Source organism: Equus quagga, chromosome 1, assembly GCF_021613505.1.
Source record: "Equus quagga isolate Etosha38 chromosome 1, UCLA_HA_Equagga_1.0, whole genome shotgun sequence".
NCBI lineage: Eukaryota > Metazoa > Chordata > Mammalia > Perissodactyla > Equidae > Equus > Equus quagga.
Genome location: NC_060267.1, coordinates 72,643,593 through 72,664,158, shown reverse-complemented (window position 1 = coordinate 72,664,158; position 20,566 = coordinate 72,643,593). Strand labels below are relative to the sequence as shown.

The 20,566-nt window shown below is 47.3% G+C and overlaps 1 protein-coding gene across 5 annotated transcripts in view; it reads left to right on the top strand.

The window, feature by feature from the left end:
- PTPN3 (protein tyrosine phosphatase non-receptor type 3) overlaps positions 1-20,566 on the top strand; it is a 146,023-nt gene that overhangs the window by 76,278 nt on the left and 49,179 nt on the right. For 3 of the 5 annotated variants that reach the window (XM_046685721.1, XM_046685729.1, XM_046685714.1), the window contains exons 3-9: positions 1,139-1,246; positions 1,324-1,366; positions 3,958-4,036; positions 8,547-8,591; positions 12,203-12,255; positions 17,948-18,068; positions 19,198-19,285. In XM_046685721.1, coding sequence (XP_046541677.1) covers positions 1,139-1,246; positions 1,324-1,366; positions 3,958-4,036; positions 8,547-8,591; positions 12,203-12,255; positions 17,948-18,068; positions 19,198-19,285 — 537 coding nt within the window. Of the gene's footprint in view, positions 1-1,138; positions 1,247-1,323; positions 1,367-3,957; positions 4,037-8,546; positions 8,592-12,202; positions 12,256-17,947; positions 18,069-19,197; positions 19,286-20,566 lie in introns of those variants that run through there. The other 2 variants (XM_046685739.1, XM_046685750.1) reach the window with 2 other exon arrangements.

Below are 20,566 nucleotides of genomic sequence, written 5' to 3'. Positions count from 1 at the left end.
CCTTTTCTTAGCTCCTGCGCCTGGAGAAGGGTGGCAGTGAGCCCTGTCACCCTCCCAGACCCAGGCCAGGGGTTGCTTCTGCTTGTCCCTAGGTTGAATAGACCGTCTGTCCTCTTGCATGTTCACCGTGCCCTGAGCGTTTCATGGCCCTTGACAGCGTTTGACACACCATGTTGCAGTCGGTGCTTCCATGGCTGCCTTTCTGGGTGGGACGGAAAGGGATACTTAGTATGGCTCTGTCCATGCCCAGCACCATGCCTGCTCCATAAACACTGAGTGGTGCGTGTGGCTGAGTCTCACTTTGGATGCGAAGTGTGGTCAAGTGTCCCAGCGGCTTCTCACTTCAGATGACGGGGGCAGTGAGGCAGATAATCCCCCAGGGTGTCACATGCCACTCCCTCTGAGGGTAATTCGGTTGGCATCTGAGTATTCTTAGCCACCTTCCTTCATGCTCTCAGTAGAGTTGTCTTCCCTGTTCACATTTCCATGGCTCCTGAGGAGCCAACGGAACCTGACGTGGCATTAGCATTCTGCTGGGGATGCTCCGCGCGTGGGTCATGGAGAGCTTACTGTAATTGGGATATCTGAGTTTCCCAACTGAGACAGCATCATTTGGGAATCTCAGCTAAGGGGAAGGAAGACATCTTAGGAAATTAAATTAAACTCCTGTTGTCTTAAATCCTTTATGTAGTTTTTCTTAGTCCTACTTTCCCTATGAAGCCATCTTAACTTAAAATGTATTAAAGTATTTTTTTTTTTTTTGAGGAAGATTAGCCCTGAGCTAACTACTGCCAGTCCTCCTCTTTTTTTGCTGAGGAAGCCTGGCCCTGAGCTAACATCATGCCCATCTTCCTCTACTTTAGATGTGGGACGCCTACCACAGCATGGCGGGCCAAGCGGTGCCATGTCCGCACCGATCCGAACCTGCAAACCCCGGGCCGCCGAGAAGGAGAACGTGCAAACTTAACCGCTGCGCCACCGGGCCGGCCCTATTAAAGCATTTCTTATTGTAGGATACGTGTTTGCATAAAATCTCTCTGAATGTTTTAACTCCTTTTTGCCTACACTGAAGCCTTTCAACCACCAGTTCTTAATTCTAATTTAAAATTTTGCCCATTTGACTTCTTTTTTTCCCCAGAAACAAGATACCGGTCAAGTTCTTCTGGATATGGTATACAACCACCTGGGCGTGACCGAGAAGGAATATTTTGGTCTGCAGCACGGCGATGACTCGGTGGACTCTCCCGTGAGTAGCGGTCCCTTTAAGACGTGCCGGACTCCTGCACAGTTTGGTTTTATATCTTATGTTTTCTTACCCAACAGAGATGGCTGGAATCGAGCAAACCCATCAGGAAGCAGTTAAAAGGTGGGTGTGACCTTCTCATTTCACTTGAACACTAGGTGTTAGTGTATGATGGCTGTTTCTGCCCTCCAATCTCCAGTGTGCCTGCAACAACTGCTGCCTGGGTTCCAGGTGGTCCAGGCAACAGGAGTGAGCCGACTTCTCCCTGTCTCACTTCTGAGCGAGCAGAGATGCTTCCAGATCAGCCCCTGAGGTCCCCACCAGCTGTGAGCAAGAAAGGGAAAGGCGAAAGCAGACAGCCAAGAGCCAGGGATCCCACTTTCTTTTCACCAGAGAAGGAAGATGGCCTTTCCTAGCCAGCTGTGAGAGCCAGGGTGGGAGAGAGCCAGACACACACCCCTCTAGGACTTTCCAACAGCATTTCCGTTCACTGGAGTCCAAGGCTTAGGGAGGTAATGCCACAAATACAACATCCAGCTGCTCGGCCGTGAGTGGGTCCCAGTGCTGTCGGTTAACTCCCAGTTAGGTGGACTTGCAAGTCATGCCTCATCCCACCCTCCACCCGATCTGTTCTCAGCCTGGTTTTCCGACCTCACACCCTCTGTTCCCCTCTATGCACCTTATGCCGCAGACAGACCTGGCTGACATGCCAGCCCGTCCACACTCCTCTGTGCCTTCCCTCAGCCTGTTTCCTCTGTTGGGAGTGCCTTCCCCTCCCGCTGCCCTGTATCTACATCTTACGCTTCTTCAAAGCTGCTCAGACCCGTCTCCTTCCCTACACCAGCTGTGACTCCCTCTCCCCTCCCTCACCTTTATCATTGTCTGCTTTGTGCCTCAGAACATTCTTCTTCATTTCGTAGTTATCTGCGTTTGTCCTTGGAAAACTGCAAGCTCCTTGAGAGGAGGGCCCTTGTCATATCCTCTCTGCATTCCTTACAGTGCCCCCTGCCCCAGGAGGTGGCCAGTGAATGGCTGAGGGGTGAAGGGCAGGTGGATGTGTGCACACACATGTGCCACATCCCCCACCCACCCCAGCACCCAGATGGGAAGGAGTGGAGACAAGCAGCCACGGCTCTGATCCTGCGGCTGCTGTCACGTGGAGCTAAGGCCTAAGGGGCCTTACCTCCCATGACTTGTATCCTTAGCATTCAGAGGCACTGACAGGGAGCCACAGAGCCATTGTGCCGATAAATACCTGCCCTCATTTGGATTCACAGAGGAGTGAGTGCACATGGATAAGGGTTGTCATTCATTCTCACTAATTCATTCATTCAGCAAACGTGTCCCAAGCTCAGACTTTGGCAAGGCATCGGGCTAAGCTCTGGGAATCTGGTCCAAACCATATTTGGACCCTACCCTCAAGGAGCTCATAGCCAAGTGTGGAGACGTAGACGAGGGGAGAGACCATTCTAGGATAGTCCTGAGCACACGATAGGATGCTCTGGGTGCACAGAGGAAGACGAGAAAGGCGAGGAGGTATGCCTGAGACACATAATGACACGTTATGGGTGGGAGGGGAGCCAAGAGGGCATCCCAAGGCAGTGGGAAGACTTAGCTATCCCTGATGTGCAGGTAGTCAGCCTGACCCAGAGTTACAGCGCCACCCACTGGTACTCAGGAGCCTGTGCAGAGGTACCTTTGAAGGTGCACACAACATTGAAGTTTTTGACACAAGACAGAGATAAAGACAGAAGGTACTAAAGAGAAGGGAGAATGGAGCCCAGAATGAACAAAGGTAGACGAGGACATCAGCCACAGGATCAGAGAGGGGACCAGTGGGGAGAAGGCTTGAGTTTTCAGAGAGCAAGAAAGTGCTGAGAGCATGTCGATGGGGCTGGTGGATATTTACTCAATGATGGAGAGGGGTTACATTGACATGAGGAAGAGCACAGGATCTTAGCAACATGCCTGTTGCCGTATCTAGCAAAAGAAATGGGCTCAATTTGTCCATACAAGTGAATTGACTCTTAGCATTGTTGCATAAAGCCATATTGGAGTATATTATTTGTATAATATTTGCTAGTATATTGATCACTTTTGGAATTCACTTTGCATTAAAAGCATGAAATATTTTCCAGTATAAAAATGATTTTGAAATGTGGCATAGCAGAATCAAAGACCTCAATGCTATAATTCTGGTTTTGTCATCAGCTGTGTGACCTAAGTGTACTCACTCACATCTCTAAGCCTGTTGGCTTATCTGTAAAATGGTGCCATAAATAGCAGCCTAGCCTACTTATGGTCATGGCAGTGTTTAAATTCAAGAATGTACATGAAAATGTTTGAAGAATATAAAATCGCTATATGTGGGATATTATTTCTTTGTGAATTTTATATAATCTGATTTAAGAATTTTTTAGAATTCCTAATATAGATAGTGGAGTGCATTGTTTGAACGCAGCCCTAAGATAAACATGTAATAAGAAGTAGGTAATACCTCATTCTATGATGTTGCAAAAATATTTTACTACTTGTAGACTTGGAGATTTCTGAACAAACAGTTAACTTCTGCACTCTGTCTTAGAAATTATTCCTTTTATTGATGGAAAACGCTGAGGTCTAGTGAAAAATGCATCACTTATGGGAGAGTAGCAGTTTACATACTTTGACTTTTTTAAAGGGAAAATTTAATTTGTTTTTGAAAAATGTTGTAGGAGGTTTCCCCTGTACCCTGCATTTTCGAGTAAGATTTTTTATACCTGATCCCAACACACTGCAGCAGGAACAAACCAGGTAATAACATCTTTTCAAGTTTTCTATTTAGTATATAAAAATGAGTAACCACTATAAAAATGTACTCGTTATTTGATCACTGTGGCCAAATGCTTCATTTGGGTATAACCGCACCAACAATTATGATCCAAGTAAAAATTGGGGGTACACACGTTGAAATTTTAATCGGCTAATTAGTTGTCCTCTTGACTCCTCCTCTCACCTCCTGACTTGGTGCAATTCCCAGCACGCTCCCACCCAGCCCCTCCCCCCTCCTCCACCGCCCGGGCCTTCCTGTCTGCAGAACACCTGTGCTCAGAGAACACAGTTGTTTTCTTCAATGCAGGCGGGAAGATCGAGTTTGTAACACGGTCACCTACAGATTAAATGGCTTGGTATCTCTGAAGGGCTAGAATTGAGGCTGTTGGCAATAACGAGGTCTCTGAACTAAGAATTCTCTATCAGATCCCCAGCTGGTCGATGCTAGAAAGGAGAGCAAGCTGAGACAGCTTCTCACCTGGGTGAGTCAGCAGGTACAGGCCGCATGTGAACCAGATGAGGAGGAGGGGGCTGGGATAGGAGCTGTTACCCCCTGGGCCATGGCATGGCTCCTGGCCCTGGTTTTGTTCTGGCAGTGGGTTTTGCTCATCTGTGCCTCTCTTTCCCCTCCCTGATGGCAACGTTAAGCCCTTTTATTATTGATACATTTGTTTCTCTTAGGGAGGGAAACTCTTCCACCAGAAAAAAGCAGTGGCTGTTCAGGAACACTGAGTCCTATTCTGTGCTCACTGTGGCGGTGAGACCATCACCAAAGAGGCGACGTTCACTCACACATAGAGTGCTGCCAGTTTTTTCCTTTTTTTAAAATGGTAATCACATGGTCACATTTTAACTCTAACATGTTTAAAGGCCAAATATTAGTCTACTGCTCTGCTTTGCCTTCTTTGTGCCCCTCATTCGTCTACAACAGCAGACATTGGAGGGTTGACCGTGTTTACCGTTGGCTGGATTTGAAGCCAATGTGAGAGACACTGGCATGACTCATTGAGTAGCCCGGGGAGTCCACGTGGTGCTTTGAGTTTTCCCCAGAACAGCTCTTAGGCCAGGGGACTAAGGGGTAATGTGGGCACGCTCCATCTAGCAGGTCAGTTCATAAGCCAAGGTTTCCCCAGGCCGTTACTGAATATCAAGTTCTGTTCAAAGGATGCTTTACAAATGTTCTGAAGGATTGTGTATATGTGTGTGTGTGTACACGTGTGTGCATGTGTGATGTTAACCAGTGGGTTTTTTAAATCACAAACCCATGGTAAAAATGTATTTTCCTTCATCACGCAGTACACATATATTTAAATTACTGAAGCAAACGTTTCATGAACAGAGCATTCTGAAGTTTTCCATTCTGTTCTGTTTGCTTTTAAAGTGCCAGTTGTGGCCACTGAATTGATTTTGCTACCAGCTGATGGGTTCCAACCCCAAGTGTCAACTGTGCTGCCTAGACTAGTGGTTATCACCCATCGCCCTGGCTCCTCCCCGTGAGGCTGGGGCCACAGGTTGTGGCTCTCCAAAGAGAGAGCTTGAGGGAAGGGACTGTGGGCCTGGCCTAATCCAGAAGTCCCTCCCCGGTGTCCCTCTTGGTCATTGGACGTCCACTTCCATACCCCATGGGAAGGAAGCTTGCTCACCTGGGAGCCGACAGAATCTTCCTCCTGAGCCTGCCTGTCGTTTGAAGGACATTTGAGGAAACGTAGGGCATCAGGATAGGGAAAAACTGAGGCTGCCTTCAGATCTGCAAAGGGCTGCCATGGGAACGGGGGAACTAGATGTGCTTGGTGGTAGAATTATGGCCCGTGGGTGGAGGCTGCAGAGAGGCTGATGGGTGATAGACTAATTTTTATTCTTACCTGAGTCCCAGATGAAATTCGGTTTGTCCGTGTCCTTCCTAAAATTCACTGGTTCAGATTTCTCTTAGTGCAGCAGAAGCCATGGCAGCAGCCACCCATAGAGCTGGTAGGTAGCCAGGACCGCCAGATCCTTTTCTTATGCTGGGCCGGGCTTCTGCCATTAATTCGTGTCTTTTTAATTTTTTTTAACTTAGAGTTTTACGTGTGTTCCTAACACGTAGTATCTTATTAAGCCCCAGCTCTGTAGCCTATCCAAAAGTAAGTCCCTTTTAAAGAAAATTTAGCTCTCAAGAGTCAAAGAAGGTGGTTAGAGACGGTGTTTGGTTTCTAAGGATCTAGGCAGGGAGGCATTCACTGCTTTTTCCTGAAGTTGAGGTCATGGATGGGGGTACATTCTAGGAGCAATCATTCCACTCTTTTTTTTTTTTTTTTGGTGAGGAAGATTGGTCCTGGGCTACCATCTGTTGCCAGTCTTCCTCTTTTTTTTTCTCCCCAAAGCCCCAGTACATAGTTGTATATCCTAGTTGTAGGTCATTCTAGTTCCTCTCTGTGGGACGCTGCCACAGCATGGCCTGATGAGTCATGTGTAGGTCCACGCCCAGGATCCAAGCTGGTGAACCCCAGGCAACCAAAGTGCAGTGCGTGAAGTTAACCACTCAGCCACAGGGCTGGCCCCAAACCATTCCATTTCTGAAGTCAGGCATGCCAAGCATCTCTTCTAAGTGACTTTCCTTTCATCTAATTGTGAAATAAATGCCTCCCCGATTGTAAGCCTCCACAACTGCTGTTTCTGATAAATGTAGATCCTTCTGAACAGAATTTCATTCCCCGGCAGTCTCAAAATTAGGCTCCTTCAAGATTCCTAAGAGGTCTCCTAAGTTTGGGTCTCGTCCCACTTTTCCCATCTCTTTGTGTATGATGTCATGGGGTTGACTCAAACCTTGCTGAATATATGACAAGGTAGCACTTGACAAATGATGACCTCCAAGTTTGTGGTCACTTTTACCTCCCTAGGAAGATGCCCTGTGATTAGCTGGGCTCGTGAGAAAGCCCAGGTTAACCACTGGGTAATCTATAATTCTCGCCCTTCTCTTCTTTCTCTCGGTAGCATTAGAGGAGGAGAGAACACTTAATTCTGGTTGAATGTCAGCTTGGATGAACATTGAAAGGACCAATTATGTTCTCCTAGTTGGAAAAGTTGGAGATTCCAATATGAAATGAGCATGAATCAGCAAATGTATGCTATACCGTCTCTCTGTGCTGGTGCTCAACACATTAAGAGTAGTTGATGATTAATTATAGTCAAAGTAATAATATCAGAGTTAGGAAATTGATCCTAAGCTTTTTATTCATTAGATGCATAAGAAACTTTTAGTATAGTCAGATTTTTTTCGTAGCATGAGTGTCCAGGTTGAAATAAGACAGCCTGAACATCAGTTTCCTCAGCTGTTAAAAAAAAAAAAAATGGAGGTTGTGGTACCTACCTCATCGAGTTATTAGGAGGCTGAAATGGGGTGGTAAGTTATGAAGTACCATGTACACAGCTCGGAACTGTGCAAATAGGTTGTAATGCCACATGAAGCATTCCCGTCTTAAAACACCGGCACTCTGACCTTTAAACATACAGATTTGAAGGAATAACGAGACGGACTTGTTTAAATTGCCAAAATTATCTCACGGCTGCCCCTGAACACTTCTGCTGTGTCTGTATTATATTTCAAGAAGTTTCCCTTTTGTCATCTTGGCCAGAAACTGGAATGTCTATCCCATTTGAATCCAGGCTTTCATAAAAAGTGGGAGCTAGCGGCCAAGTGTCACATGTGTGCCGCATCCCTAAATATAAAGCTCCCCAGGGCCCTTCCTGGCCTGCCTGGCACTGTTGATGCCTTCTCTTCCCCGCTGTCTGGATCAAGGGGCAGATTCACAGGATGAGGGGCCTGTGACCACTTACCGAGCTCCGCCTATGAGCCAGGTCCCAGGTTTTGAAGGGACGTTGCTGGTAGCTCACAGACAAGTGCAGGATTCAGCTTGGAGGTTCTGGCAGCCTGTGATTGACTGACATTTATGCTAACTCTGCTTGAGCACCCACAGTTCCTGGGACACAGGAAAAAACCCAGCTGGGTCTTTGCGCCCCAGCCAAGGCGGTGTCTTCACAGACCCTCCTCTCAGCAACTTCGTGCAGAGGGAATGTGGGTGTGCAAATGCTGTGTTCAGAACAGTGGCCCCTCTGTGCGGGGGCTGCCTCGGCGGAACGCCTGTGGGTCCTGGTGCTCTCAGAAGTCCCTGGTTTGACTGGGAAGGTCCAGGCTGAGGGCGGGGTGCTCACTGGCAGCGGTACCAGCATTGTTGGCAGGCTCTTCCGCCCCATCCATCCCTGCACAGTCCCTAGGACAGCATGTGCTGGCCCGAGGCTGGCTGGAAATTGCCCCCGCCATTCCAGACTTTCGCAGCCACATAAGCCATTGTTACTGAAGGGGCAGTGTGCAAAATAGCACCTGATACTTTAGACGAAAATATGTTTTTATGTATTTTGTTTTTCAAATGTACAGGTCTTGTCCTTGACTCATCAAATTTATTTTTGTTTATTCCAATTTGAGTATTATAAATTAATGAAAACAATTGTTTCATAGGCATTTGTATTTCTTACAACTGAAGATGGATATTTGTGAAGGAAGGTAATGAGAATTTTGCATTCTTCTTTTCCTGTCAGTTGCCAGACTACTAAAATTCCTTGTTTTAATCTAATGAACGTGCATTTCTGGTAACAATATGAAATGTAAACAAAGAATGGATGTTGAAAGCGGCATCCTCTGTGACACTGTGCTCTGGACATCTGTTTTTAGCTTGGTCTTGATTTAGAGAAGCGAAAGATTGATAAACTTCATTTCATGTTGTTTCAATTTTATTATAAAAGGTACATCTATCTTTCCGGTAAAGACCTGAGAAATTTTAAAGGGAAGGAGAGACCAAGAATGTAAAAGAGGCTTCCTTCAGAAAGGCAGGTCAGGCCTAATTTAGGTCCCCTTCCGAGCCCCTCAGGACCTATAGATGATTCATTATCTCCCTGGGGAACTTTTTTGTTCAAAGACTTGAGCATCTGCCCACGATTCAGCACTTCTTTTGAGGAAGCTGGAGGGTATCTGAGAAGAGCCCTGGAAGGGAGAAGACATTCCAAGCCAGGGGTCCCTGAACTACTTCCTCCAAATCCTGAGTTTTTCTTGACTCACCGGAGAAACGGCAGCAGAAATGGTGGGAACAGCCACATCTTACTCCCATTCTCCTCACCCCGTCTTTCCTCCTGTCAGGTTAGTTCCCCTGAGAAGGGTCTTCAGGAGCCTCCGCTGAGTTTCCAGGAGGGGGCTTACAGGCTTGTGGGGGCAATGAGACAGGAGCCCATGAAGCAATTGGGACCAGTCTGGGCAGGGGAGACGACAGGTGTCCTAAGGTTTTAAGAGAAGGAGACGCCGTTGTGGGCTAGAACAGTTTGTGTGGACTGCTGTAATGAGCCAGCATTGGGGTTGGTAGAGAAGTGAGGCGTTGCATCTCCCTGGGCAGTGAGAAGGCACCCCACCCCCCCAGTCCCAGTGAGAAGCCACACGTTGGCAACTTAGAGGAGAATAGGGGGTTCTTCACGTCAAGCCTAGACGTGCGTCTCATATCCAGCAGGCAGAGGAGAGCTGTTGGAGGTTCTAAGCAGGAGGGATTTGGCGAGAGCAGCGTCTACAAAGATAGTGTCGGTGGATGGAAGGCAGGCTGGCGGAGGCTGAGGGGCTCCAGTCCGGATGTAAGGGAAGGCGCAACCCTTGGGGAAGCTGTTGCTGACGTCCAGGCCGGAGATTTAGGGGCAAGGCAGTGAAGATGGTGGGGAGAGGGAGGAGAAGCAGTTAGAAATAAGAGACGCAATGAGGAAAGGATGACCAGAACCTGTTGACTGTTGACTGGTCATAGAATTAGAGAGTGTTTGCCGTTGAGCTCATCTTCCTACTCAAGGGAGGAAGGAATCCTTTCTCTTGCACAGCTGGACAGGCCTTGGGCCTCCGCTGGAGCACACCCAGTGATGGGGAGCTCACTCTTCCGTGGGGCAGCCTTCTTACATCTCAGGGCGACTCTGGGGTGAAATGACCCCTCCCCCCCTGGGGTCCAGGCTGCCCTCTGCAGCATAGAAACTTGTTTCTCTCTTCTACACACCGGCTTGTTTTTCCCACAAATATTTTGCGAGCACCTGTTATGAGACAGGCTGTACTGTGCGGGTCAAATAAGGTGAGGCCCTGCTCCTCAGGAGCTTCCAGCCTAGCTCTCTAAGGATTGGAGATTGGTCGTCTTCCTTTTTTCTTCTCCAGGCAGAGTACTCCTTGTTGGTTTTGTGTGAATCAGTAGACATCTATTGAGGGCCACAAATTTCCCAGCTTGGATCCCTGGCATCCTTGTCAGGCCTGCAGGCGGATCTCACCACCCCTCTGAGGAGAGGGCCGCCCCTCCAAATGCTCCTCGGATGGCTGTCGGGGTGACTTTGACCCATCGTAGCTGTGGGTCTCTTGATGGACTCGGTGGATCCAGTGAGCATTTCTCCTGGGCGTTGAAGCATGCCCTGACTCGTCTGAACTGTCCGTGGGAGGCAGTGCCCAAGGCATTATCTCCTTCCTGCTGAGACAGGTGATCCTAGCCAGCAGAGGGAGACCCTAACACCTGGACACCAAGAAAGGGGTCTGTCTAAGAGCACATAGCCCATTAGTGGCCAAGTTGAGAGTGGAGTGCAGACTTTCAGCCTTCCTTAGTTTGTATTTATACTAGTCTTTGGAAATACTTTTCTTTCTGACTTATTCATAGGTCTGTTTCTTCCATCTAGACAACCCCCTTAGCCCCTCTCCTAACTTGTTGCCCAGCTCCCATTCATCTGCTCTTTCTGTCGCAAGGGCACTGGCTTAGATTTCACTGAAGCTTGTCTTGGAGAGTGAATGGCTGATGTCTGCTCTCGCCATGGACTCTCTGGGTCTCCAGATGAATGCATAGATGGTGAATACCCCTGGGCGTGTCTCCAGACTTGGAGAGAACTGAGGGGTCTCAGGACTCAGAAGTCCTAGCAGGAATACATAGCTACTTGAGGCGAGTTGGGGCCCCTCAGATAGGCTGCGTTCATACTCAGCTGCAGGGACAGCACACAGCACAGCGAACAGGAAGGGGAACCCCTAGTGGGCCAACCAAATTAGTCAGAGAGATGGGGGTGACTCACATCTTGGGAACTTCGTGGGCTGCCATGGAAACTGCATGTCTTCTCCACTTCCCACGGGGCTGCTGGGAAGAATGCTTTTAAAATCGATGTCTCCCCGCCCTGCAAGCCCTCGCTCCTGCCGCTGCTCTTCAGCCCTCTCCCAGTGCATCCCCGCACCCCACCAGTGATCCCTGCTCCAGGTCTGCTGGCCGAGCTCCTGGGCAGACCATGGAATCCCAAGCGGCACGGAGAAAAGGGAGCGAGCAGAGAATATGAAATAGGACTAAGACAGAGATGGAGTCACGGGCAGAAGTAGGGTGTTGGGGAGGGCAGTGAGCTTGAGAAGAAAGAAGAGCAAGTCTAACCTCTCAAGTCGGTGGATTTCTAGTGGATGGCAGGAAAACTGAGAGGTGGACAGGCCATTCCCATAGATCAGAAGCTTCAGGAGGATAGATAGATTTAAGAATCTAAAGTAATTTTAACTAAGTAACTTAAAACTCATGGGAGGTTTCTTTTTTTTTTTTTTTTACTCTCCAAAGCTGCAGTATATAGTTGTATATCATAGTTGTAAGCTCACAGGAGTTTTAAAATTCAAAACCCTTGTCCATTTTCCCCTTCTCTGAGGATGTCACCCTTCTAGTAAGTGGTAATCAAGAGCCTTGGACTCAGTAGAACTCAGGCATTTAGCAAGCCCTGTGAAAAGTCTCAGGTCTTTACTAGAAAGATACGAAGGCTGCCCATGGATCTAAGAGCACAGATTTCTCGCTTTTCCTCTTAGTGATATGAGCCTGACTTTTCTTGGCCAGCCAAAACCCTGGCCAACATTAGACAGTCATGGTATTTGTATTAATGTATATTATTTTAAACATGAAAAGGTTTTCTTTCAATTTTTAAAAATCTTTAGTGTTACACTTGCCTTTACTATTCGAGATTGAGTTGGGTCATAAAATAGTCTTTATGATTGATGATGTTGAATGGTTAATCTATGAAAGAAAAGACAGCTGTTTCCCTGATTGATGAGTGTTTCAGGCTGCTGTTGGTTCTTGTGCCTTTCCTAATACGTGTTTCTCCTGACAGGTTAACCTGCCCTCTTAACTCAGCAGTGGTCCTAGCCTCCTACGCAGTACAATGTAAGTCACAAAGGGAGCGTTTCATGGATGGGCGGATTGTTCTGACTGGCAGATTGAGAAAGTCACTGGCCTCTCCTGTTTGACTGAGTCCCTTCCCCTCCCCCCGGAATCCTGTTGGGCAAGCATCATCTCTGGTTGTTTGGATAGTCCCAGCTTCACCCTGATAGACATCCTCCTTCAGCTCAGGCATGTTAGATTAAGGAAGGTGGTGAAGGGGAAAAGAGTGGATGAGTGGTGGTGTGGGGTTTTCTCCATGGGGAGCCCATAAAACAGAAGACACCCATTGCACACTACATCTTCCAGAGGCATCACACCCGTGTTGAATGTGGTCTCCGTAACAAAGCCCAGTGGAGCAAACATTTCTACCAGTCACCTGTTACAGATATGGAAACCAAGACCCAGTTAGTCTAAGGAATTGACTGGAGGTCACCTCCACTACTCTGAAACACTGCTGGGACTTTAGGAATTTATTTTTAGAGTTTCCATAGAGCGAATGGGTTATATGTTGGTGTATAGCAGCACTATCCAGTAGAAATGTGAACCACAGATGTAATTTTAAATTTCCTAGTAGCCATATTGAAAAATTTAAATGAAATAGTTGAGATTAGTTTTAATATATTTTATTTAACCCAGTATAGCCAAAATAATATTTTAATATGTAATCACTGTAAAAAATTAATGACATAGCTTGGTCTTTTTTTCATACTAAGTTTTTGAAAACCAGTCCAGATTTACACTTACAGCACATCTCAATTTGGACTAGCCACATTTCAGGTGCTCAGTAGCCGCATGTGACTAGTGGCTGCCATGTTGGTTAGAAAGTCCAGGTAGAATTTTCCATCGAGGCCTGTTTAAGCTGGAGTAGGAGTCCGCTCATTCAGGCAGCAAACTTTATTGAGCATATGTCCCACATGAGGCCCTTTGGGAGAAGCTGGGTGTGCGCAATGAAAAGGTGCATAGCTGGGCGGAAGGGGAAGAACCACTTTGTAGTTACTTCGCTGGGTGGTGCCAGTACAGTACATCGGCACAGAACTCGTATAGAGCTGCAGGGTAGCTCAAGACTTCAGAAGGCCCCTCTCCCTTCTCATAAGTGTCACATCATCCTGGCCTGTTATCCTCATAGCTGACTGTGTGGTACAGTGTTAAGAGAGCAGGATGGTCAGGTCTCAGAGCAGGTGCTCGCTGAACTATTCACCACAGGGACTCCTGAGGTGGCCTTGAGTCTGCCTGCTCCCCTAGCAGCAGAGAACAGAAGTGAGAGCAATGAAGAGCAAGGTGGCTGGGCCTGCGGCTTACCTGCCCACCTGCGTGATAACAGACCAGGAAGTGGAGGAGAGACTTCTACATGACCCTCCTCACTAGTAAGACAAGGCCCAGCGTTAGTCTCCCCCTGTAGCCTGCATCTCCTCTCCAGTGGGAAACCGGGAAGGGGTTGTACGGTGGGGGGCCTGGGTGGATCAGAAAGTTCCCCTCTCTCTGTGATACATCTAGAACAGACCTGGCCATGATGCGTCCATGTGGGAAATGGCACAGTCACCAGTCAGCCTGTATTCCTACTGATCTCTAGACCTCGTGGACTCCATCCCTGCCAGGCTGATCAGCTGAGGTCAGAGCGAGTTTGGTGTTCGTAACTAGAGCTCCAGGTTCGAGGGGCAGCAACACTGGGAAAGACGTAGCTTTGGACGTGGTCAGACCCAATTTAAATCCTGGGTTCTCCATTTGCCAGTTATGTGAATCTTGGTTATCTCACCTGTAAAGTGGAAGTGACGATGATTACGACAACTCACAATATGGGATCTTGGTTCAATAACACGCACAAAGGTGATGTGTAACTAAGAAGCCTTTATACTCGGACCATCGCTGTTAACTGAGTCAGTGAGTGCACACACTGAAGCCGTATTCCCTGGGTCTTGGCTCTTCCACTTACACCTGCGTGACCTTAAGCCTCTCCAGGGCTCAGCTTCATCTGTCAAGTGGAGATGGTAACAGTATCTACTTCTTAGGGGCCTAGGGAAGATGAAATGAGTTACTGTTTGTAAAGCTCTTAGAACAGTGCCTGGCTCGTGTTAACTCTTACTGTATTTTCATGTCAGCCAGGAAGAAAACTGTCCGAAGAACTGCCTATTGTAAACTATTTAGAGTAAAATTGAAGAAGCGAATAAAAAAATCCTAAGCTTCAGTACTCAGGTTCCCCTCTGCAGAGGACTGAAAGAATGGGAGCTAAGGAAAGTTACTAGCACCTAAAAAGTGCAGACTTGCTTCAGTAGAACGATCAGCGTGACTATCATGCTAGTAATAGCACGGCTTGTCAGGCAAGCCACTTTAAGTGCAAGTTCTTTATTCCTCCACCCTCGGTCAATGTATTTTTTCCATATTTCTGTGCATACATTCCTATAAGATTAATTCTTGGATATGAAATTGCTGGATCAAAGGGTATGCCTCAGTTTTATCTGATACGTTTTGCCACATTGTCCCAAGAGGGGTGTCTCATGCAGATAATCCCTACCAGTGGTCAGCGAATCTGCAAACCAAAAGCACATTTTCTTACTCGATGAAAAGTAAAGTGATCTGTGGGTGAAGTACCTGAAAAGACTTGATGGTGGAAGATACCGGCGGCCTGTCAAGGGTTTGTGAGGCTCAAAGAATGAAATTTTCGGAAATAAGTATTTACTCCATAACATCCTCTGAGCCTCTGCCATGTATGGGTTCTGCACCAGCCTCAGGGTGCACGGACAAAGCAAGGGGTCCACGGCCTGGTAGGGAGGAGAGGTGGACCAGGTGATGCTGGCAGTGAGGATGAACAGAGGATGCACTCCATCCTGCTTGGTGGAGAGGGGAGGAGAGCTGGAAAAGCTTCCTAGCAATGACCCCTGAGAAAAAGCTCTAAGATCAAGTGAGAGTTGGAGGAATAGCGTGCAAAGGGCTTTCCCAGCACAACAGCTAGACAGGTTGAAATACCATCCATTTGAGTACCTGGGACGTACTCCTTCCTGCAAAATATAAAGTAGTATCAGCCAGAAGAAGGCATGGAACTTAAAAGACAAGGTATTTCCCACATAAGCACGTATTTCCTTTTCTTTCTGTATAATTAGCGTTTGCATGTATTGCCTCCGCACAAACAGAAAAGAGTGTTACTCTAGAGTTCAGGGCATGTGGTATATAGCAAGTAGATAAGAGTGGTCAGAGTCTGGCTTCAAGTTACCAGCTGAGCAGCAGTGGGCAGATCCCTTCCTTGGGTCTCAGTTCCCTTTTCCATTTCGTGGTGATGAAAGCACTGCCTGTTACTGGGTTGTCAAGAGCATCTAGTGGGATGATGTCATTGAAATCAACGTGGAAACCGCCCTGTGCTTTGCAGGTGTTGGCTGTGACTGTTTCTTTGTTTCCCCCTAGTGGTTAGCACAGGACTTTGCACAGACTAGCCAACTAAGATTTCAAGGGAAACCCAGCCTACAGGGAGGTTCATTGATCTCATGTTAAATGCAGGTGTTTGTTAGTGACTTGACTAAAGAGAGAACCCTGCTGTTCGTGCTGGCGGAAAGGCACAGGAGTTGGGACTGTTAGCTCATGTGATGGATGACCAAATCAAGATCCAGGAGAATCTCCATGAGCTAATGAAACCAACAGAGTAAAATCGAATAGGGCTCTGCCTTGAGGCTCAAAGTCATTTGCAGCATTTGGTTGCCCTCTGGGGACGTGACCACTATTATCAGCAAATGGCTAGTGGCAGCTCAGGCCTGGTGGGCTGGTGGAATGGCGGGAGCAGTAGCTGGGGCACAGGTCATCTGGGTTCTGATCTTGACTCTGCTGAAAAATGCTCTGTGATAGGGCTAAGTCCCTTCTCTCTGGACCTTACTTCCTTCCCCTGTCACATAAGGAGTTGGGACAAGGTGATTCTAAGGCTTTCTCGAGCTTTCCTTGTTGGGGACCCTGTGTCAGGCCATCCAAATTGTTTCCTGTAGATGCACTATTGTAATATTTCACCATGCACAAACTCACCTTAGATCACACTTGTGCTTACATCGCACAGCCTTGACATTTCCATCCACAGCTTAGTCCCGTTAGCTGGCCTTGACAGCCTGTGGTCTACCCGTGACCAGGTCTGCGTGTGTGAGTCACTTGGCTTTCTGCCCTTTTCCCCTTCCAAAGTCGAACTTGGCAGTTGTCTCTGTACATGTCAATTCCAAGCACCCACATCCCTGCACACCTACTGTGTGCCTTGCCTTGGTGCTAAACCCTAATGGTGAGTCTGACCCACTCCCAGCCCTCAAGGGACAGTGTAAGGAGGAAACCCATCTCTTATTACAGTGCTCTCAAAGAGCAGCCCTTGTGTGATGGCAGTCGAAGTTGAGCAAGGCTCGGTGAATATAAAGGAAGATACCCCTGCAACTGACCTTTCAACTTTGTGATGAAATTCACCTACGCCCCACCTGGCTCATTTCCTTTCCTTCTGAGGTTGGCCGTGGGGCATCACCGTAGCTTTCCCCAACCCCTATCCTTCTAACAGAGGAGGAGCTGACTTAGAAATCTCCTGTGTCGAATGGGTACTCTGAAACACTCGAGAGTCCTTGGAAGCCTCCTAGTATTGAAGCAGTTGCAGGAAGAATTTAAGGCCTTTGGCAACATCAAGGTTAATATTTTTAAGAAGATGAAATAGTCTTTTTTTGTTAAGAAAGTAGAATACTAAATTAATTGCTCATCGGAGCTAGAAGTTGTCTTCCTCACTCCTGTTTTTAAACAGATGGAAAAACTAAATCTTGGAGATAGGAAGCAGGTGTCCTTAGGTACCACAAGCCAGATCCTCAGCTCCTCAACCAGGGTCCTTTTTCCCAGTCTCCCCAACAGTCCAGACACCCAATGGTTTGAGTCCTCAGGGCAGCCATATACACTTGTACAGGTTGGGCACTGCAAAACTCAGGAATACTGACATCATAGACATCAATGAATCACGTCTGCAGATGGCAGTCAAGGGTCTTGAGGGAGAGGTGCCATTTGGACTGGGGATCATCTGGGAGTGCCTCTGTAAGGTCCCCCTTCCTCTTAGAGCAGATCCCCAAAGTGATTTGCCTGGCAGCCTAGCAGCTGTGTTCTGATTTCTCTAAGAGTGCTGCTTTTTTCCCCAGAACTCAGCCACCAGCCTTGCCAGGGCCAGATCCTCCCTCTCCCCACCCCGTGGCCTCTGAGCACATCCTGCTTCCCTTTCTTCCGTACTTCCCCAAATCCCAGGGAGTGGTCAGGTCAGCATGACCTCTTCTGCCCACACCCACTTTTCAGAGCAGGTTGGTCCAGTGTGACGTAACAGCCTTGGGGGACTGCAGAGGGCCTGCCCAGGACCTGGCACACAGAGCGGAGCATTTTCTGGGTGGGTGCTCTTGTTTCCCTTTATCCGGGGGTGTGAGTGCAAACTGCCATGCTGCCCATGAAGTATGAAACAGGCATGGCATTGCGACAGGACCTAGATTCCAACAGTTGTCTCCTCGTGCGTCCCTGGGGACAGTGAATCAGTTGGTGCGTGTGTGGCAGCACTTAGCTGGAATGAGGGTTCAGATAATGTTGAATCCAGAAACTCAAGTTCATGTGGTGGCAGAGCTTCTCAGAAAATGTTTCCAATTAATGTTTTCATTGTGATGCTGTAGATGCTTGTACATACAGACCATACTGAAATGGCGATTTTTGCCTCCTTCTGTCTTGATAGCTCACTTTGGGGACTATAATTCTTCCATTCATCATCCGGGCTATCTCTCTGACAGTCAGTTTATACCCGATCAGAGCGATGACTTTGTGACGAAGGTGGAATCTCTCCACAAGCAGCACAGGTGAGGTGGGGGGGGTGGGGGAGGTGGGGGAGGTCTACCTGGGAACTCAGGGCAGGGACTGTCCGACCTCGGGTCGCCTCTGAAGCGGTCTCTTGCTTTTGGTCAGGAATCTTTTTTTCAAGACGTTGGGGGTTTGTGAGCCTTTGAGCTATTATGGTGGCAGATATATTTGGCATAACTAGCCTTTCTGTGGAGTGTAAAAAACCAGTAAGAGTTCAGGCTGACTTGCTGCATCCCATTTCAGGATGTCATTGAAATCAGTTAATTCCCGGAGGAAATGGCCCATTTTGAAATCGGATTGCCCCACAAGTTAACTCTCCCAGATAAACCTTTGAGCAGTTTGCCACATTTAATAAAATGGGCCATTCGTTGAGGTCCCGTTGAACAGACAGGCGTACGGACGTGAGTGCTGGCAGGCTGGGTGGATCCCAAGTTCTCTGTGGGTTCAGTTCCTGAAACCGCGTTACTTCGAGAAGGGAGCACAGCTGCCTATGGGCAAGACCCAACTTCAACCCGTATGCTCGGTTCTGCCCTCCTCTTTTCTTGCCTCCTTTTGCTCAAAGCTGCGGTGGCAGCTGCTCAGTTCCGGTCAAATAAGGGCCACCCCAACCGAGAAGGCCAGTTCTCAAGGGACCTCACATTCCTGGGAAGGCGGTAAAAACAAAGGCCCGGCAGCCAGCGTCCCTTCTGCCAAGCCTGTATCCCAGAATTGCTCCCCCAGCAGAGGCCAGCTCCTAAAATAGTACAGTGACGTTTGGAAGTTTGAGGCAGCTGCTAAAAGGCTAGATGAAGGCGGAAGGACCTGGAGAGTACCTGTTAATTAAGCACCCTGGAATAAGCAGAACAGGAATTCCAGAAGGTGACAGTCCTCTGTGTCTGGATATTGAGAGCCCACGAAGGGAGAAGTACTATTTAACAGACGAACAGGCTAGATGAGGTCGTAGTCAGTGAACAAGAAGAAAAACCTGGTTTAGGAGAATTTGGGTTAGATTGTTGAAAGTTAGTAACATAAGGCGTTTAAGAACCTTACAGAAATGTTACCCAATGTCTTAGATTTTTATTAATTTTACGAATTGGAGTTGATATCCTCCACCTATCGGGTGAACTCTGTACCTTGTCCCTTCTGTAGTGGGCTGAAACAGTCGGAAGCTGAATCTTGCTACATCAACATTGCACGGACCCTCGACTTCTACGGAGTGGAGCTGCACGGTGGCAGGGTATGTGTCCTGGGCACGTGTTGATGGAAAGATTGTTTTGATTTTAACTTCTGAAAGTTGGAAGCTTCTTGATGAAACGATTTCTTTTCCAGTATAATAAACAAGCCTTTTTTTTTTTTTTTTTTAGATATTTGGAAGGTTTATAAAGTTACGTTGAATTTTGTGGGTTATCTGATTGCTTTTTTCTGGTTCGCCTTTGTACTTGAAAACGTTTTCCTTTTAGGGAGTCAGGAGGTTAGAAACAAGTAATGTTTGTAAGACCATTTCATATTATGGTTAAAGAGGCAAAAAAAAAAAAAGCATTTAAGTCTGTTTTCTGAGTGATACTTCAATGAGCCAAAGTTTCTGCCACTTAATCACAATGCTGCTCCAATTAGAGCTGGTTACGCAGGTTTTTTAGATTATGGCATGATTGTCAAAGTCAAATATTTTAAATTGCTTGTAACTTTTTAAATAAAGTTGGCTAGTATCTATTATCTACTGAATATCGAGCAATTTCTCTGTGCTGGGCACAGGAGCTTATTTATTCCCGTAGTAATACCATGAGGTAAGTATAGCATTATCCCATTTTACAGTTGGAGAAACCGATACTCAGGAACTTTTCAAAGATCAGACAGCACAGATGTAGTGGCTTCAGTACATGACCCCAGTGCTGTCTAATTGGTATCTGATCTTTGAGCAGTGACACACTAATGTAACTGACTTGCATCCTATCCAAAAGGAAGGAAATACTGGTTGAACACCTACTACAGACTAGCCATTGTTCCATTTAAAGATTGTGGCCTTGTGAAATCAGTTATCTAATCATCCCATTTTTCAGGTGAGAAAACTGAGGCTCAGGGAAGTTGAGTAAACGACCAAATTTTACATCTATGTAATATTTTTGGCATTCATACAAAAACTCATTTACTTTTGTCTCACATCAGTCCCATAACTGTGATGCGAGCGAGTTATGACATAAGTAATAAAGCAGGAAAAAAGATATCAGGTCTTACAAAATATCAACTTTGAGACTTGCCCGTTAATTTTTATTCCACTTGCAAATGTTTGGTCTGTAGTGGAATGTTGTAGAGAACTTTCTTCCGTGATGATGTGGACTTTATGTCCACCGGAGTTGATCTGTGCTCTCCCCGCCCCCAGTGCCGTCAGTGAAACAGCCCTCATGCCCTGTGAGGGTCCTGAGGCCAGATAATTACCCGCCTGGCTGATGCTCCCTGAGATATCAGAGCGTTGGGTTACCCCTGGGTATGCTGCATCAACCAAAACCCCCTAAATCTCAGT